The sequence below is a fragment of the Corythoichthys intestinalis genome, chromosome 11, assembly GCF_030265065.1.
Source record: "Corythoichthys intestinalis isolate RoL2023-P3 chromosome 11, ASM3026506v1, whole genome shotgun sequence".
In the NCBI taxonomy this organism is placed as follows: Eukaryota; Metazoa; Chordata; class Actinopteri; order Syngnathiformes; family Syngnathidae; genus Corythoichthys; species Corythoichthys intestinalis.
Genome location: NC_080405.1, coordinates 40,873,073 through 40,891,138, shown reverse-complemented (window position 1 = coordinate 40,891,138; position 18,066 = coordinate 40,873,073). Strand labels below are relative to the sequence as shown.

The 18,066-nt window shown below is 37.0% G+C and overlaps 1 protein-coding gene across 2 annotated transcripts; it reads left to right on the top strand.

Moving 5' to 3' along the window:
* Positions 1 to 1,972: 1,972 nt before the first annotated feature.
* si:dkey-27i16.2 (regulator of cell cycle RGCC-like) lies at positions 1,973 to 16,501 on the top strand. 2 transcript variants are annotated; one of them, XM_057851068.1, is made up of 5 exons: positions 1,973 to 2,131; positions 7,786 to 7,950; positions 11,214 to 11,294; positions 11,824 to 11,886; positions 15,909 to 16,501. In XM_057851068.1, exons 1-5 carry the CDS (start codon positions 2,110 to 2,112, stop codon positions 15,914 to 15,916), a joined length of 339 nt encoding a protein of 112 aa, XP_057707051.1. In that variant the 5' UTR covers positions 1,973 to 2,109; the 3' UTR covers positions 15,917 to 16,501. The 2 variants fall into 2 exon arrangements, with proteins under 2 accessions (XP_057707051.1, XP_057707052.1); XM_057851069.1 differs by lacking the exon at positions 15,909 to 16,501 and having other exon boundaries at positions 11,824 to 11,894.
* Positions 16,502 to 18,066: the final 1,565 nt, after the last annotated feature.

The window sequence follows — 18,066 nt, the reverse complement described above, 5'->3', positions numbered from 1 at the left end:
AGGATGAATTTTTCTTCACAAAAACTTAACTCTCTTGAGGTTGTTGAATCTGAATAAATTTCTTAATTCTTGGAATTCATATTACCAGATGACATTTTATGAGATATTTATGCTAAAATTTAGAACATTCTGCCGTCTTCACATATGTTTTCATCCCGTTGTGTTATAATGTGATGGTATCATGAGACCCAGTTCTATTTTAAAAAAAACCTGCCTTTCCAGGTACAGTGAGTTTTTGTATTACGTTTCAATTGATTGTAATCACTGTGCTGGAATGTAAAACATTTGAACAGTTTTTTTTGTTTGTTTTTTTTTCCAAGCAAAATTTTGAAACCTGTTAAAGCTAACATTCTGAAATCAAAGTAAATGCGTTGATCAAAGTACTTTATATACCATAATTTTCGGGCTGTAAGCCACTACTTTTACCTTAATTTTGAATCTTGCAGCTTTTAGTCCAGTGCAGCTTTTTTGTTGATTTATTTGGGGTAATAGGTCACACTTTATTTGACAGCGGCATCATAAGACTGCATAAGACTGTCAGAATTATGACATGACACTATCAAGGGTATTTCTGAATGCTTATGTCATGAAGTGTCATACGGCAAATTATGTCACTAAATCCATTATTTATGTCCAGCTTGGATCTTTTACATCCTTTCAAAAGTGAGATAATTTGCCGGATAACACTAAATGACATCTGTAATGAACATTCATAAATTCTCATGACGGTGTCATGTCATAATTATGATTGTCTAATGACAGTCTAATGGCACCACTGTCAAATAAAGTGTTACCAAATACCATAACTAGCAATTAATGAAACAACTGGAACAGTAACTGAAGATATAATTAGCACAAAACATGAATTTTGGTTGTTATTTACATCTGTAGCGCTGCAATGCATAGTAGGAGCATGTTGAAATAATTAGCCCCCACAAGAGCGAAGATGACTAGAAAACAGACGTCTTTGGAGATATTTTTTACGGCGAAAAGGGCACCTGACGAGCCAGAAGATGAGCCTACAACCTCGAAGACCCACGAACTGTGAAGGGGTGGATTCGTGACCCGTTTGTGAATAAACCGAGTGATTCAAGCATGTCTGTGCAACAGGAGGATCAGCTTGTACAGTTAGCAAATGACGGCGACCTTAAACGTACATTTGAGACAACTCTATCGAGGTTCTGGATTAAAGTCATTCCGGAAAATCCTGACATCGCTACGAGAGCATTGAAAACCTTGCTACAATTTCCAACATCGTATCTTTGTAAAGCGGGCTTCTTAATTAATGCTTAACGACAAGGTGAAGTCGTGTGCAGTTGTGTGCAGCTAACATGGCAGGATGTATCTGAGAACTTTTCTACATGTCCTTCCATGATCAAACGTAAGTTAATTTTCCTTTCTTTAATGAAAGTTTTTACTTTGGAATCGCTGCATTGGCGGCCATGTTTAACATTATGCGCATGAGCAGAACTGCATCATTTCAAGTTTTGATGGATTGCAAAATTTGTCAGAACACCGATCCGTGAAAAAAAGACCCAAATAACACCGGTTTGTGGTGCAAAAAAGGTTGGGGACCCCTGATCTATTGCCAATACCAAGTTCCCCCTTTGACTATCACAACACATTCTGCACTCTGTGACTTGAGCTGGTAGTGAAAGAGTTAAGCTAATGCCAACGTTTCAATAGATTTCGGTTCTGTTTTTAAAAGGTTTAAAAAATGTTAATTTAAAAAAAAAACAAAAACAGACTACCGTAATATCACACTGACAATTGTAATTTCAATTTTATATAGTACATTATCAAAACTATACACCGCGGCGAGCAACTAAGATGAGTTTATTCACAGCACATTTCAAAGGAAAAAACATTTAAACCTCAACTGAAGTTATGCAATAACCTTTTCCTGTATGAACAACTTGTTTGGTTTTCCTTCAAGCTTTTCCTCCCATTTCTTTCCACTTACAGTAGAAGTCAGGTTTTCCTGCATGCGTCTGGCTCCTCCTCCCCTCTTCTCAACTGTATAAGAGAACTACTGTTAACTCCACTCAGCCTAGAAACGCCTTGATCCCAGCAATCTGCTCTTTATTTCTTCACTAGATTTGCGCCACTATGTCCTCAGGAGTGACTGCAGGTGAGTCCAGCATCTATATGAGCCATTAGCTTTCAAGTGGTGCACTGATGGGGATCAGATAGCCATTTAAGAAGAAGCAGACACCAATAGAAGTGTTCTCAGAAAACCTCTAAGCTACATTTTATCTTTTTAAAACCTATTTCTTACCGAGTCACATCATATTTAAGCTGTGCTACAGTTTCACTTTTTTTTTTTTTTTTTTTAAACGCACTGAGTATTCTGTGTTTAAAACAGCTGTAATGTTTCATTTTTTTATATTTCCTTCCTTCCTTTTTATGGCATTCCACAAACACAATTGTTGTCATTCAATAAGTGATAATCTTGTATTTTCACCTAAGATGTGAGGATGTTTTCACCATTTAAACTATTTTATTATTATTTCAACTTTTAGAGGAAATAATGTGTTTTACTTTGGATTATTTTGTAGAAATTTCATATCATGCCATTTTCCAGAACTCCATAGCTTTAAATTTGACTGGACTTGAGATATTTTTACCAATAGCCCACTTAACAGTTTAGGTTAGGGGTGTCAAACTCATTTTTGTTTCGGGCCACATCACAATTATGGTTTCGTTTGAAAAGCCATTATGTGTTTCATCTACGGCTGCAACGATTAATTGACCAACCGACGACTAAACAATTACCTAATGAATCAACAGTTATTTTAATAGTTGTTTTTTAGAGTGATTGTTGACCTAAAAACAGTTAATGAATCATTATTTCTGGTCACTATGGAACCCAAAGATTTAAGCTATGTGAGGTCACAAAACAAAAAAAAGTAGATAAAAATTTCAGAGCAAAATACACACGGGCCACACTTATTTGAATTTGACTTTATTCTTATTTTTACAATTTAGTGGTACTGTATTTGTTTTCAAATTAATTTTTTAAATTGTTATATATTTGTTATTAAATGTGACTTTATAGAATGTGTGTTTTTTGAAGTCTTTTTCAAAAGATTATTACTATTTAAAGGATGTATTTTTGCGTAAAAAGTATGCTTTATTTAATACAGTCATTAAAAAAAAAAAAAAAAAAAAAATATATATATATATATATATATATATGCCCATCGCAAAGTATGTTTAGGCAAGATTAATTAAAATAAAATAAAATTAATGTCCTATAAGAATGTAATACAAACATTTATTTGAAAAAAGTCATGATTCGTGCATAAAAGGGTTAAAAAAAAGTTAAATCAATCAAATTTAATTTAATTCAATTTAAAAAAATCGAATAAACCTTTATTTATTTATCTTTTAATTAAAAAACGGGAAACAATATTTTTTCTTATTTTTCTGTTATTACTGTTTTGCTTTAAATACTTAATTAATTCATTAATTTTTTAAATTTAATCATCTATTGTATTTGTATTTATTAAAAAAAAAAAAAATAACAGTGAATGGTCTCTAACTTCTGTAGTTAGAAAAACGTTATTTTGTTTCGCAAGGTGCACAAAATGATCTGGCATGATCTGGCCCCCGCGACTGAAGTTTGACACCTCTGCTTTAGTTGTTTTAACATTTCCTTTAGTTTTTATGTAACCTGGCATGCCGGATTTTTTTTTTTTAACTTGTCCTGTTCAGCTGCTTAGACACAGAGAATAGGAATCTGAGTGTCCTTATGTTCTGAACAGTTTTTAATTTCCTGGCACGCCATATTAATTGTTCCATATATCTGCTACGAATATTTCCCACATAACTGAGGAAGATCCAATCGGCCTGTTTCATGGGAGGAACTACAGTCCCTGACAAAAGTCTTGTCGCTTATCCATTTTGTTGAAACAATTGCTAATAACCTGACTTTTAAATTATTCAATTGGTTTCAGAAATAGCTCATATGAAAGCTAAGACCCTCCCAAATGATGCTGTATGTACAAAAATATATTTGTTTCACTGAAAAAAAGATTTATCATTTAATGAAGACATAAAGGTCAAATTTTGGCAAGACAAAAGTTTTGTGGCCTACAGAAAGTAGTGTGAAAATTGAACAAAAAATGTACTTCTAATACAAAAATATGCATAACATAAGCAAATTAAGTAGTGATGCTGTGAGATCCAAATTTAATATTTTGTATGACTTCCATGGGCTTCGGCAAGGATTCATACAATTTATTGATGAAGTCATCAGGAACATCAAAGAAAGCAGTTGTGCATGCCTCCCAGAGTTCATCAACATTCTTGGGTTTCGTCTTCCATGCTTCCTCTTTCATCCTACCCCAGACATGCTCAATGATGTTCATGTCTGGTGACTGGGCTGGCCAGTCCTGGAGGATCTTTATCTTCTTTGCCTTGAGGAACTTTGAGGTAGAGATTGAAGTATGCGATGGAGCACAGAATTTGTCCCTCTTTATGGTTAGGAATGTAAGAGGCCGCAAAGATTAGTTGATATTTCAGACTATTTGTGTTGCCTTCCACCATGCAGATCTCTCGCACACCCCCATACTGGATGTAACCCCAGACCATGATTTTGCCACCACCAAACTTGACTGTTTTCTGAGTGAATCTCAGATCCATGCGGGCTCCAGTAGGTCTCATGCAATATTTGCGGCAACTGTGGTGTAATTCAATGGAAGATTCATCTGAAAAATCCACCTTTGGCCACTTTTCCAGCATCTATCCTTATGACAGGCTGTGGACCTTGGCAAATGCCACACTATTTTTTTTTTATTGTCTGCACCCTGAGAGATAAATAGTCTGAAATATCAACAAATCTTAGCTGCCTCTTACATTCCTAACCAGAAAAAGGGACAAATTCTGCAGCAGGATGGTGCTCCATCGCATACTTCAATCTCTACCTCAAAGTTCCACAAGGCAAATAAGATCAAGATCCTCCAGGACTGGCCAGCCCAGTCACCAGACATGAACAGGATGAAAGAGGAAGCATGGAAGACGAAACCCAAGAATGTTGATGAATTCTGGGAGGCATGCAAGACTGCTTTCTTTAATGTTCCTTATGACTTTTGTCTTGCCAAAACTTGACCTTTATGTCTTCATTAAATGATAAATCTTTTTTCAGTGAAACAAATATATTTTTGTACATTCAGCATCATTTGGGAGGGTCTTAGCTTTCATATGAGCCATTTCTGAAACCAATTGAATTAATTAATTAAAAGTCAGGTTATTAGGAATTGTTTCTACAAAATGGGTAAGCGACAAGACTTTTGTCAAGGACTGTGGAGGTGGGAATCTTGGGGCACCTAATGATTTGATTACGATTACAATTCAGAGGCTACGATTTGATTATAAATCAATTATTGATGCCCCCCCACCCCGCTTTTAATGTTTCGTACATTAGTTCCAGAATTGTTAAAAAATCCACTCAGGCTACACCAAACTACTATTTCAGTATCAAGTTAACAGTTCAAAACAGTAAATAAAATACTTGAGTCCCCATTCTGTATGAGCAGCTTTAAACTACATTCAATTATTTTAATGTTGTGAATCCACCGTTAAAGTTGTTAAAATTGCTCCCGTTATTTCATAATTTCCTTCTGTCTACTTTCCATATGTGAAAGATTTAAAACTGTTTTATCATTCAGAGATCAAGTCAACATTTTGCCGATTTAGGAGTTTTTCTTTTTAGAAAAAAAATTAAGTTCGCTACAACAGAGCCTTCCAGAGAAGTCTGCTGCTTTAACTTGGCGGCTATTTACTAACGCTGGCTGTCTGTCATCTCGCATCTAGTTCTATATATATGTGATATCTTCCGTAGCATGATGTGGCCTTATGTTTGTAGTAACTACCAACTGGACGTTGTTTGTAGTTGGGTATATTATTTTTTTATATCTAGTGGCATAGCGGCATGAGTTGAGCATGATATTTACTCTCGGACCGCGCTGACTGTGTTTTTGTTCTGCTTTACCAGATATAATTAAATAATCGGAATTTGAATGTATGTGAATTGTTCTCAAATCTTCCACGGCCGAATCGCGAATAATCTAAGAATTGGACATTTCGCACACCTCTAGGAGGAACCTTCGAAAAATATAAGGATGCTGATTGGACGATGGCTCTTCTCGTCATACTCGAGAACACCATTTTCCGTACAAAAAATATTTTAGGTGCTCCTCTTTAAATGATAAAATTAAGTGTATTTCAGACAAAATCTGGGAAGTTGACCAATTTACAAAAACCGCTATGCATTCCACCATAGTATTCAAGCAGATAGTCGATTCCTGGTCACGTCTGCATCTCCCAACTCTTACCCCTGATTAGCTCGCCATCAGGAGGCGACCAATTGACATTAAGCCCCAGTATGACGTATTTGTTCGTGGAAGAGCAAAAATATAATTTCCAGTCAAACAAAGCTTTTAATGATGTTCTTTGCTCATGTTTTAATGGGAAAGGGCAAAAATATAATTTCCAGTCAAATAAAGCTTTTAATGATGTTCTTTGCTCATGTTTTAATTGGAAAATTAGATATATATTAGGGGTGTCAAACGATTAAAATTTTTAATCGAGTTAATTACAGCTTAAAAATTAATTAATCGTAATTAATCGCAATTAATCGCAATTCAAACCATCTATAAAATATGCCATATTTTTCTGTAAATTACTGTTGGAATGGAAAGATAAGACACAAGATGGATATATACATTCAACATAAGGTACATAAGTACTGTATTTCTTTATTATAACAATAAATCAACAAGATGGCATTACCATTATTAACATTCTGTTAAAGCGATCCATGGATAGAAAGACTTGTAGTTCTTAAAAGATAAATTTTAGTACAAGTTATAGAAATTTTATATTAAAACCCCTCTTCATGTTTTCATTTTAATAAAATTTGTAAAAATTTCAATCAAAAAATAAACTAGTAGCCCGCCATTGTTGATGTCAATAATTAATTACACAATGCTCATGGGTGCTGAAGCCCATAAAATCAGTCGCACCCAAGCGCCAGCAGAGGGCGGCAAAACTCAGAAAAACACAACAATTATACCTTTAACTATGCTGTCATTTTAATCTGTTTGAGCGGGGCATTTGTGCGTTATTTGCGTCAAATATTTTAACGGGATTAATTTAAAAAAATAATTACCGCTCGTTATCGCGATAATTTTGACAGCCCTAATATATTTCTGACAAAACATCAGAAATTGAGCTATGTACAAGAACTGCTTAGCACGCCGACATTGTATTCAACAAGTTTGTTTCTTCCTGATCACATCTGCTTTCTCCTGATTGACTCAAACATCAGATGACTGGAAGTGGTTTGACAGTTGAGGTTTCAAGGCGGTACTGCACGATGAATCACTGAATCAGGAAATACCGTCTTGCTTGCAAGGCTAGTTTTTATGCAGCTTGATCTATTTATAGTACCCATACCAACTTAGTTAGTTGACTTCAATTTCATAAATTCACAAAACAACTATTTATAGAAATGCATTCCCCATGTATTTGCATGACCACTACTCAAAGCTCTCTTAGTTAGTTGACTTCAATTTCATAAAATTCACAAAACAACTATTTATAGAAATGCATTCCCCATGTTTTTGTATGACCTCTACTAAAAGCTCTTCAAAACAACCTCAATTATTTTTGTCCAATACACCAAATATGAAATTTAACCTTTTGTTGACATGTAACGAAATGACCTGACTCACAGACTCCTTCAATTTGTCTTCAAATGCTGTCAAATTTTCCAAGCAGACTTGGAGCAGGAGCTGCATGATTTACTGCAAGAGTTCCAGGATGTGGTGAAGGAGCTGCAAGCCCCCCCTCAAAGCAGCCTACACGCCTACAAGCACATGCTGATGGAGGCCAAGGGCCGCACCGCACTGGGGGACGACAGCGGGGTCGAAGACTCCGATTACAGTAAGAAAAATGATCAACCTCTAAAATCCAATATTCTATGTAGAAGAAAGAGTCCTCCTCAATAATTCATTCAAACGTTGCACTTTTAATTTTCATCAGATGAGTGCTACCAGAGGACAACATCCATTAAAACCCAGAATAATAAACTTTTTCTTTTCTTATGTAAGCGCCATATGACAAAAAGGAACAAGTGTGTCCTTTTGATCCTCCGTGAATTTATTTCGACCTCTAAAATTTCACCAGGGAAGCTTCTGACAAAAGCTAAACTTTGGGAGTCATTGGACACATTTGCATTCATTTTGCAGCCTTCGGCTCTTTACTCGCGTTGATTGAGTTAATTAGATTTTGCAGGGTTTTTTTGGCGACCACTTTGTTGGGTGTGCATAAACAATCAATTTAAATTAAATTCAAAAGACGTGTTAAAATGCTCTTACACTAACTCAACGGCTGCCTTTGACAGCGGTTGACGTCCAATCCATTTTGATCGGGAGGTTTATTCATTCATTCGCCCCCTCGCCGTCAATGGCACTGAAAGATGAGCCGGTGCCAAACTTACGGCCTGGGGGCCAGATTGGGTCCATGACATCATTTTGTGTGGCCCATGAGACGTCAGTTTTTCACTAAAATAAAATTTAAAGGAAATTTCTGTAGTGCTTAAAGGGATCCATGGATAGAAAGACTTGTGGTTCTTAAAAGATAAATGCTATTATGAGTTAAAAAAATTTCATATTGAAACCTCTCTTGATGTTTTTGTTTTTATACTATTTGTAAAATTAGTTTAACTATTAGGTCACCATTGTTGTTGACGTCGCAGGGCGGTGACGTCACATGATTACGCTTCCGGGCTTCCAGAGTATGACTCTATTGACATGAACATGTGATCTGTTCAACCCTATCAATTTGAACCCGAGAAGAACATTAATGAGCATGACAGCTTAGTCGATATTTCATAAAACGAGAAGCAAAAGCAAATGAACAGGAAAGACGGGATGAGACGTGACGAGAGTAGGGGAAAAAAAAACAGTGTATTGCCAAAATGTGATGCACCGGCAAAACGTAGAAGAACTTGTAGAAGAGGCGAATTTGACACCCAAAGTACTACCGTGTGCTTTCAGCTTGTTTTGTTTAGATACATACTGACAGAACATACAAAAGACTGCTTTAAGAAAATACTTAATCGTAGCAAATATCAAATAAGGGTGGTTTAAATATGCAATGTGACTGTGTTCAACAGATCAACAATCTGCTTTGAAGCTACCACAAAAAAACACCATGCTTAATAGTATGAGAGGGAAACACATGCAAAAAGTATTTTAAGGGCATTGAAAAGATAATAAAAGACTCAATAAAAACACAAATAGTAAGTACTCACTGCTTTTAACCGATGATCGCATTTGTTGGACGTCTCGCCTCATAGAAGGAATTGCAGTAACCTGGTAGTATTGTCGAGTGACAGTGACAATCACTGCCCACTTCTCTTTTGTGTGAATCCCTAGTGAGTGTGTGATATGTTGACATCCTATTCTATGCTGCCTGATTTCTAATCCTGACACCGAGTTTCTCTACTTGAGTGTGTCTAATTGCACCTGGTCATGCATGAATCCCATCAGACACAGAACAGATCCCCCTGTTCTTGTCAAAAAACCGAAAGCATTCTAGGATTCTTCACCATTTAATTACCGTATTGGCCCGAATATAAGACGGCCCTGATTATAAGACGACCCCCTCTTTTTCAAGACTCGAGTTTGAAAAAAGACTTTTTGAACACCAAATTAATTTTTATACAGAAAATAATTACAGTACAAGTACATCCGAAACAAATGATTATAACAATATATTTGAGAGAAAAAGCATGTTATTTTGCCTCATGCAAATCTTAATATCTGAACATTTAAATATGTAAACTAAAGTGCAATCACATTTGTAAATGAATTGCTTCTGGTTTTTGAAATGTAAATAAACCAATCTATTTTGATAAAACAACAAAATTGCATTAACTGCATTAACCATCAAAGTTAAGCCTAACTGTACCTGTAGTCTTGAAACAAATCTGAATAAGGAAAAACATTGCAATAAAATAATGCAAAGTGGTTAAACTTAAGAGTAGCTGAGATCTGTCATGACAGAACATCGCTTCAATGATATCTGGCACCATCTAGTGTCGTGAATGGGTATTTTGTCTAGACTGCGAATATAAGACGACCCCCACTTTTTCATTCTTATTTCAATGCAAAAAACACAGTCTTATATTCGCACCAATACGGTATTAAGGATTTAGTGTAGGTTTTTGGGCTGTGGAATGAATTAATGGAATTATAATGTATTCTTATGGGGAAATCCTGCTCGACATACCACCATTTCGACTTACAAACAACATCCTGGAATGAATTAACTTCGTATGTAGAGGTACCACTGTATTTGTGTGAATCCCTTGTGAGTGTGGATATGTTGACATCCTATTCTATGCTGCGTGATTTCTAATCCTGACACCGAGTTTCTCTACTTGAGTGTGTATAATTGCACCTAGTCATGCGTGAATCCCATCAGACACAGAACAGATACCCTTGTTCTTGACAAAAACTAGGGCTGTCAAAATTATCGCGTTAACGGGCATTAATTGTTTTTTTAAATTAATCACGTTAAAATATTTGACGCATTTAACACAAATGCCCCGCCCAAACAGATTAAAATGACTGCAAGTGTCATTTCCACTTGTTACTTGTGTTTTGTCGCCCTCTGCTGGCGCTTCAGTGCGACTGATTTTATGGGTTTCAGCACCATAATTATTATTGACATCAACAATGGCGAGCTACTTTATTTTTTTGATTGAAAATTTTACAAATTTCATTAAAACGAAAACATTAAGAGGGGTTTTAATATAAAATTTCTATAACTTGTACTAACATTTATCTTTTAAGAACTACAAGTCTTTCTATCCATGGATCGCTTTAACAGAATGTTAATAATGTTAATGCCATCTTGTTGATTTATTGTTGTAATAAACAAAATCAGTACCTATGTACAGTAATTATACATAAACAGTATATACATATATTAAACAATAAATTAGTTAAAAACAGCCGCCAGACCTAAAACAACAAAAAATGTGTTGCTCAGGCGCTATTCATTAAATGTTAATGATAAAATCTTTCAACAACAAATGGTTTAAAAACATACTGTAATGTATTCTAGATGATGCAAAATACTAATTGTATTATTGTTGTAGCTACTGAGTGCAGTCATTTAATTGTTCTCCCCCGCAGGCAGTGAAGCATCTTTAGGGAACAGTTTGAACACCAGCGAAGAGGAGCTGCACACAGCAGGCTTAACGCAACCACCAAAAGGTACCGGAGGGTCCTTCAACATGCATATCTGCGTCCAAATCGCTGTTGTTCTGACTGTGATCACTATCATGTTTGGCACGTAACACTTTATTTGAATTGATTTTGTTTTTTTACACAACAATACCCATTCTTTTTTGACTGTGGCCTCTCCTGGAGGCCCTTTTGTTTTGTGTCATCTAATGGGGCTGTATTTGGCTGCATATGCGTGCACGCTGAGGACTGTTACATTTCAATGGAAACAAACAAGGGTGGCCAGGAGGGACCGTTTGCTCTGATTCCACGTCAGAAAGTTATGCAGACGGATCCCTGTGGGAGGTTGTGAGCTGTCAGGATTTTGGGATGAACTTTAACTCAGTTTGTACAGAAAAATAGAATATTTTCCTTGTCTAAAGGAAGCAGTTCATTTAATATTCTGTTACTTCGCAGCAGATGATCCAATAGAAATACCACAGAAATGAGCCATGCTTCAAAATCTTTCCATTGCTCTTTTTTTTCCCTAATTCCTTTTCTCTCTGTCCTCTTTTTGCAGCCAAGCTGGGGGACACAAGAGAGCTGCAGAGCTTTATTGATGTGTTGGACCGGGAACTTGCTGGTGTGTAGTTAACGAAATTAGAGTTTCAATCACTCACTCTCTTTTTTTTAATTTCATTCCTTACTGACACACTTACGCACTCAAAGCCACTATAGTATGTAAGGCCACATACATGGTACATACTAGAGCTGAAACGAATACTCGAGCAACTCGAGTAACTCGAGTTTAAAAACTGATCCGAGTAATTTTATTCACCGTGAGGAATCGTTTAATTTTGCCAGCTCTAAGCATTACGTTTTGCCCGGACTACTTTTAATGCGGGACAAAAAAAAAAAAAAAAACTTACTACACCCCCTACAAAATACGCCGACCTTGCTAAAAACTACGCCCGCATGATGCTTGTGTGGTAGCAGGTAGTGTCTGATACGTCTCGTAGATATCGCATGCATTTAGGACTAGGTGCGAAATGACAGACTCGGCTGCGTCTGGGCAGCGTTAGTAAACAGCCGCCATCTTTAAGCAGTAGACTTCTCATCGCTAATAAATATAACGTTACTGTCACTCGCTCACATAACGTTAGTCCTTCGAAGGGGTAGGTTTCTATTGATTATGACTAAAGATGTCCCGATCGGGTCCGATCACGTCATTTTCAAAGTATCGGAATCGGCAAAAAAATATCGGCCATGCCTTTTTTTAATATATATATATTTTTTAATCAAATCGTTTTCTAATTGTATTTAACGTTACAGACAAAATGTCTTACACTCATCCAGAGTCTTTAAAGCTTAAAGTAGGGCTATCAAATTTATCGCGTTAACGGTGGTAATTAAAATATATATATTTTTTAAATTAGTCACGTTAAAATATTTAACGCAATTAACGCATGCGCTGCACGACCCACTCACGCATTGTCCCGTTCAACCTATAATGCTGCCGATTTACCTTTATATAGAGTTAAAAGGCAGCGCGAAATGAGTAGAGTGAATTTTGGCAACCTTTGGAGCCTTTTTTTTATTTGGCTTAAGCCTTAAAATCCCTCTCTCAACATTTAGAAATATAGTGGGAAAGCAATGTGGGGGAGAAAGGTGGTAGTTGGTCTTTTTCTGAACACCCTATGTTATTTCCCAACCCAAAGATGATATATCAATTGGTGCCAATACGCACAGTCATGGTTGCACTTCCCATCATGCATTTGGGCATGGCTACAGTATCATTTACTGAAAGCTCAACAAATACACTAGATGGCAATATTTAGTCACAATATACAAAGTCACATTTATCCTTTAAGAATTACAAGTCTTTCTATCAGTGGATCCCTCTAACAGAAAGAATGTTAATAATGTAAATGCCATCTTGAGGATTTATTATCATAACAAACAAATACAGTACTTATGTACTGTATGTTGAATGTATATTCCTCCGAGTTTTATTCGTTTTTTTTTCTTAACGCATTGCTAAAATGTATATGAGGGGGAAAAATTATCAGAAATGATTGGAACTGAATCGGGAGCAAAAAAAAAAAAGCAATCAGATCGGGAAATATCGGGATCGGCAGATACTCAAACGATCGGGAGCAAAAAAACACGATCGGAACAACCCTAATTATGACCACTGCCGATGCGTGGCTAACGTGTCTTATACAGGCTTTATTTAATCTGTAAAAACACAGCGCTGTAGAAGGATGAGGGTGTAAAATTAAAACATAATAAAGTTAACTGTCAGTTTTAGCTCAGTAGTCATTGCTGAATAAAACACCTAGTAGCACTGGTCCCTAATGTGCTCCAATACAGCAGGTATCATACATTTATTTTGAACACTGCAAAAACTCAAAATCCTATCAGCACTTACAGTTTAGACTAACTTAAAACTTAACTAGAACTTAAAAATAGCTTGACACAAATGGAAATTAAATTGAAACACGTGGGAAAAACACGTAGCTTTCAAGTGATGTGTGTTATCAAGCGTAATTACATTTTTAGGTAAGAAATATGTTTTTTTTTAATAAGATCTAGAAGTTTTTTGAGTGAAAGTAGTGATTTTTTTTTTTCTAGTCACATCTGAGATGCAATTGTTGGCCGTTTTCAACAATGTACATCGAAAATAAGGACATTGATTGACTGAAAATGGTTCAATATTGGATTAAATGTCTTTTTTTCTCATGTATATTTATAATTGCTCTGTACCTAAAAAAAAAAAAATGTTTTATCCGATTACTCGATTAATCGATAGAATTTTCAGTCGATTACTCGATTACTAAAATATTCGATAGCTGCAGCCCTCGTACATACATTTTACTCCTTTGTAACACTAGCACCTCTTATTCATAAAATCCACGAGTTAGCAAGATCTCAAATACTGATTGCTAACAGACTGTGACATTATTGGCAACAGGTGTAAAATCTGTGAGGACTTGTCTCTTTCAATGAGTGTTTTGGACTTTAAGGAGCTCTAATTGTGTTTCTTATGAAAAAAAATGTGAGAGCACATCAAGTGGTAAATGAAATTTGAAGTGGAATTTAAAGTGTTAGTAGAAGAGGCAAAACAAACGTGACAGTGATAAGTTACAGAAAATAAATCTTTCAGACGATCGTTTTTTGTTGAAAAAGCAACTTTGATAAAATGTCCAATTTTATTTGATTGGACTTGTCCTGATTATGCGGAAATTGGAGTATGTTTGGTCTTTCTAAATGTAATTCTATTTCTGATATGGTAATGACCAAGCAGACACTTTCTTATGTGGCAAACTATCACTCATAGTGTAAATAAGCAAATTCATGATGATATTATATGGCATTGATTCTTTGCACAACTATATAATATTTGCCAATATTAGAAAGTCTGCCACGATTCGATTTAATATGATGTTATGTACACATTTAAAGAGATCCATGATGAAGGAATGTGACCTTTTAGCCAGACTGCCTGAATCATGCCAGCCGAACCACTGGATCCGTAAGTGCGCAGCCCCAGCGATCTGCGCCAGCGAAATTCCGACACCCAGGCCAAAAGGCCAAACTCCGCATGTTCACCTTAGTCTTAACTCCTTGTACTGACTCCATTTTGAAAGCTGGAAAAAGGCTTCGAAACACAAGTTGACAATTTATTCAGGTCGACAGCGATCAAACAGCAAAGCAAAATAGCAACAGACCCAGGTGAGGATTCAGGGTCACCATATTACAAGTCAACAAAAGGTTCCCAAGAAAAAAATGACAATGCTTAGTTAAACATTCAGTTTTTTTAAGGCTCTCGCGGGGTGGGCCATGGGCAGGAATAAGGGTGTGTTTAGGTGTTTGTTTAGGATTACTGTCTGTTTGTGGATTGGACAGGAGGATTCGGGAGTTACCGTTGTCAGGGCAACGGGAGTTGTGGATTTTGCCACCTCAGCGTCAAAGCGGCTCTTGGAGTCATGGACTCTCAATGTGAAACATTAAAACTGTTCAGACTACCCAGGCACTTAGACTTCCGTTCTCTGTGTCAAACAGCTGAACAGGACAGGTTTAAAGGAAAAATAAAAAACAAAAAAACAAAAAAACAAAAAAAAAAAAGAAAAAAAAAACGAGGGAAAACCGTGGTGAGAGCCAGACAAACGAAAAAAAAAAACAAGGTAATGATGCAACTAACCACGAAGGGAACTTTCAAGTCATTATCTCGACATGCCGCCTAGGATCGGTCTAAGGACACTGCTGATGAGCTGGAATTTGATGCAGGTACGACGTTGGGACATCATCCCGCATCTCTGTAACAAAGCAATCTGACCAGCAGCAGAATGTGCCAAAATGCCAATCGTCATACTAGCTTCACTTGCTAGCTAGCACAGCTATTCTCCCAGTCCATGCCAACCACGTCATCACCCCCAGCGTGCAATGCGCGCTTAACACATGGCGTCCTCCGTAGGTCAAAACATGTACTAAATATTATAGATTTTTAAATCAATGGCAATAATAAATAAGTATTTCTAATAACATTTTTTGTGAAAGAGATAAATTGTGGCTTATTAGAGCCTACAAGTCTTTAAGTCTGAAGATCCCTTTAAAACACTCATGTAGTACACACCAGTTCAACAGTTCTCTTTTCTCTGACAGAAATGTAAAGATCCCCATCGACTGGCGAAGAAAACAGGCTGGCGGGGGGGCTACACGAGCAACTGCTGCCTAGCAGACAGACCGATCTACACCAAAGAACATTAAAGGAAAAAAGTCCTGTTCTCAACGCTTCAGGGGAAGAGGTTAAGATTAGAATTAAAAGGGTATTTCGTCGGTTAAAGAAACGGCGCAAGAACCCCCCCGTCGACGCTGCGTCCTTGTCGACGATACGATGAGCCTGCAGCATCGTCTTGAAGATGTGTGACATATTCCCAAATCTAGATAAAACCTCCATCTGTCTGACAGAAGAAGGCTGCCTGCAGTCCCCAGAATATGTTTATGCCTCATTTGAAATTCCCAACAGTACTAAACCAGGAAATCGCCTCGGATCCTTTGGCATGCTTTTTAAGGATGCTTTGTGTAGCAAAACTATACAGCACTTTAGTTTTAACTTGAAGTCCCTGCTGTGTAATATCAAAATGTCATTTATATTCTGTTGTTTTCACTGTACAGTTCCTGTTATTGCTGTTTTCATACCAAATGTCATGAAGGTGAATGCATGTAGTGTATAAATAAAGCGTCATTTGGTAGGACTGTGCCTTTTTTTTGCCCTTTAAGTTGATGCAACACTACATTGGATTTAGGTTCTAATAGGAAGGGTGACATTTTCCAGATCCATTTTCTCAATTCAAACATTTCAAACGTATACTTGACAAGAAATAACTTTCAACCTGGCTTCACCCTTGCCGCAGTGTGATTTCTGCTTAGATATAAAAATGATGTCTGGTGTACCTCCTCAACCGTTCTCCATTGTGTACAATGTACCTTCGCTTCCTGTATGCTGCTTTGAGTTTCACTTCTGCCATCAGGAAAGGCGCAAATTTAGCTCAGACACAAGGAGACAGCTTGAGGGGGAAGTGCGTCAAAGGCTCTGAGACAACAATGAAGGTGTTAACTTTGTTCTGAGAGCCAATGTAGGCTATGACCCCTGCTCTAACTCTGTAGACAGAATGTTCTTGCCTTTGTTGGCTTCTGTGAAATCTGTCATTAGCAGAAAATACACATTGCATTGAAAACAGACTGGAGATAAGACGTCCAATCCTATGGCTCTTTTTATGTATCTGCTGAGTTCAACTAAGTTTATCACTAATAGACGTCCAATCAGTTTGACATGGGAGGGTCACAGCGAATGAACGTTTTTTTCCACCTTTCACTGTTCATAGCAGCCATTGAGTTAAAGTGCCTGTGACACCGAAAAGCATGTTTATTTTATAATACATGCGGTATTTTATGCTCCTGAATGAAATGGACCGCTTGGATGTGTGTGGAAGCGATCGCTATATTCATTTAGTCATTCTAATGGCGGGGGATTAAAAAAACTGACTTCAACAGTCTCGAGTTGAGAAAGAGCTGTGACGTGTATGGAGGAAGGAGTCCTCTTCACTATACAGCCGTACTGTTGTATGAGAAGGACTAACGATTCAGCTAATTTTGCGGATTTATATGTTTATTTTTCGCATCATGTCAGCCAAACGGCTGCAGAAAAATCTTGCTGAACGAGGGAGAGGCGTGTGCGCCTTTTTGGAGTTTCAAAAGATTCCCATTCACCGGTGGATATTGGCCAAAACAAGCCCTACTACTGTAGGACCATGGGACTTACGAAGAAGTGAGTAAACATCTTTTTTTGTATTATGTCAAAAACTGGGATCATTTTAATATGTAGGTAGCTTGCAGTTTGTGGCTGACATGCTCCTTGTCGACTCGGCCGACGACCGAGCACTATACTCGGTTTATTCCCCTCTTCATGTGCCCGGTGTTTTGTCAAATTTTCCGACCGATCAGAAATTGCAACTTTGAGTTAAAAATAGCTGCGAATACAGAGATTACAAAGTAAACACTACAAACTTTCTTTAAATAAAGGACTATTTTAGTTTGATCATGGATGGGCATGTAAAAAGCTCTCCTCATACACATTAGCTGCACATGTTAGCTGCACAACAACAGCAGCCACCCTCCTCCACTTAGTCTCTCGGTGTTTACGACTTCGCCGTGTAGTAAAGCATTGTTTTGCCATATTCGTGTTGACCATTTGGCAGCTACACGCTCCTCCGACGTCGTCAGCGGTTATTGTCAAGCTGCTTCCCCGGCGAGCTCTCCT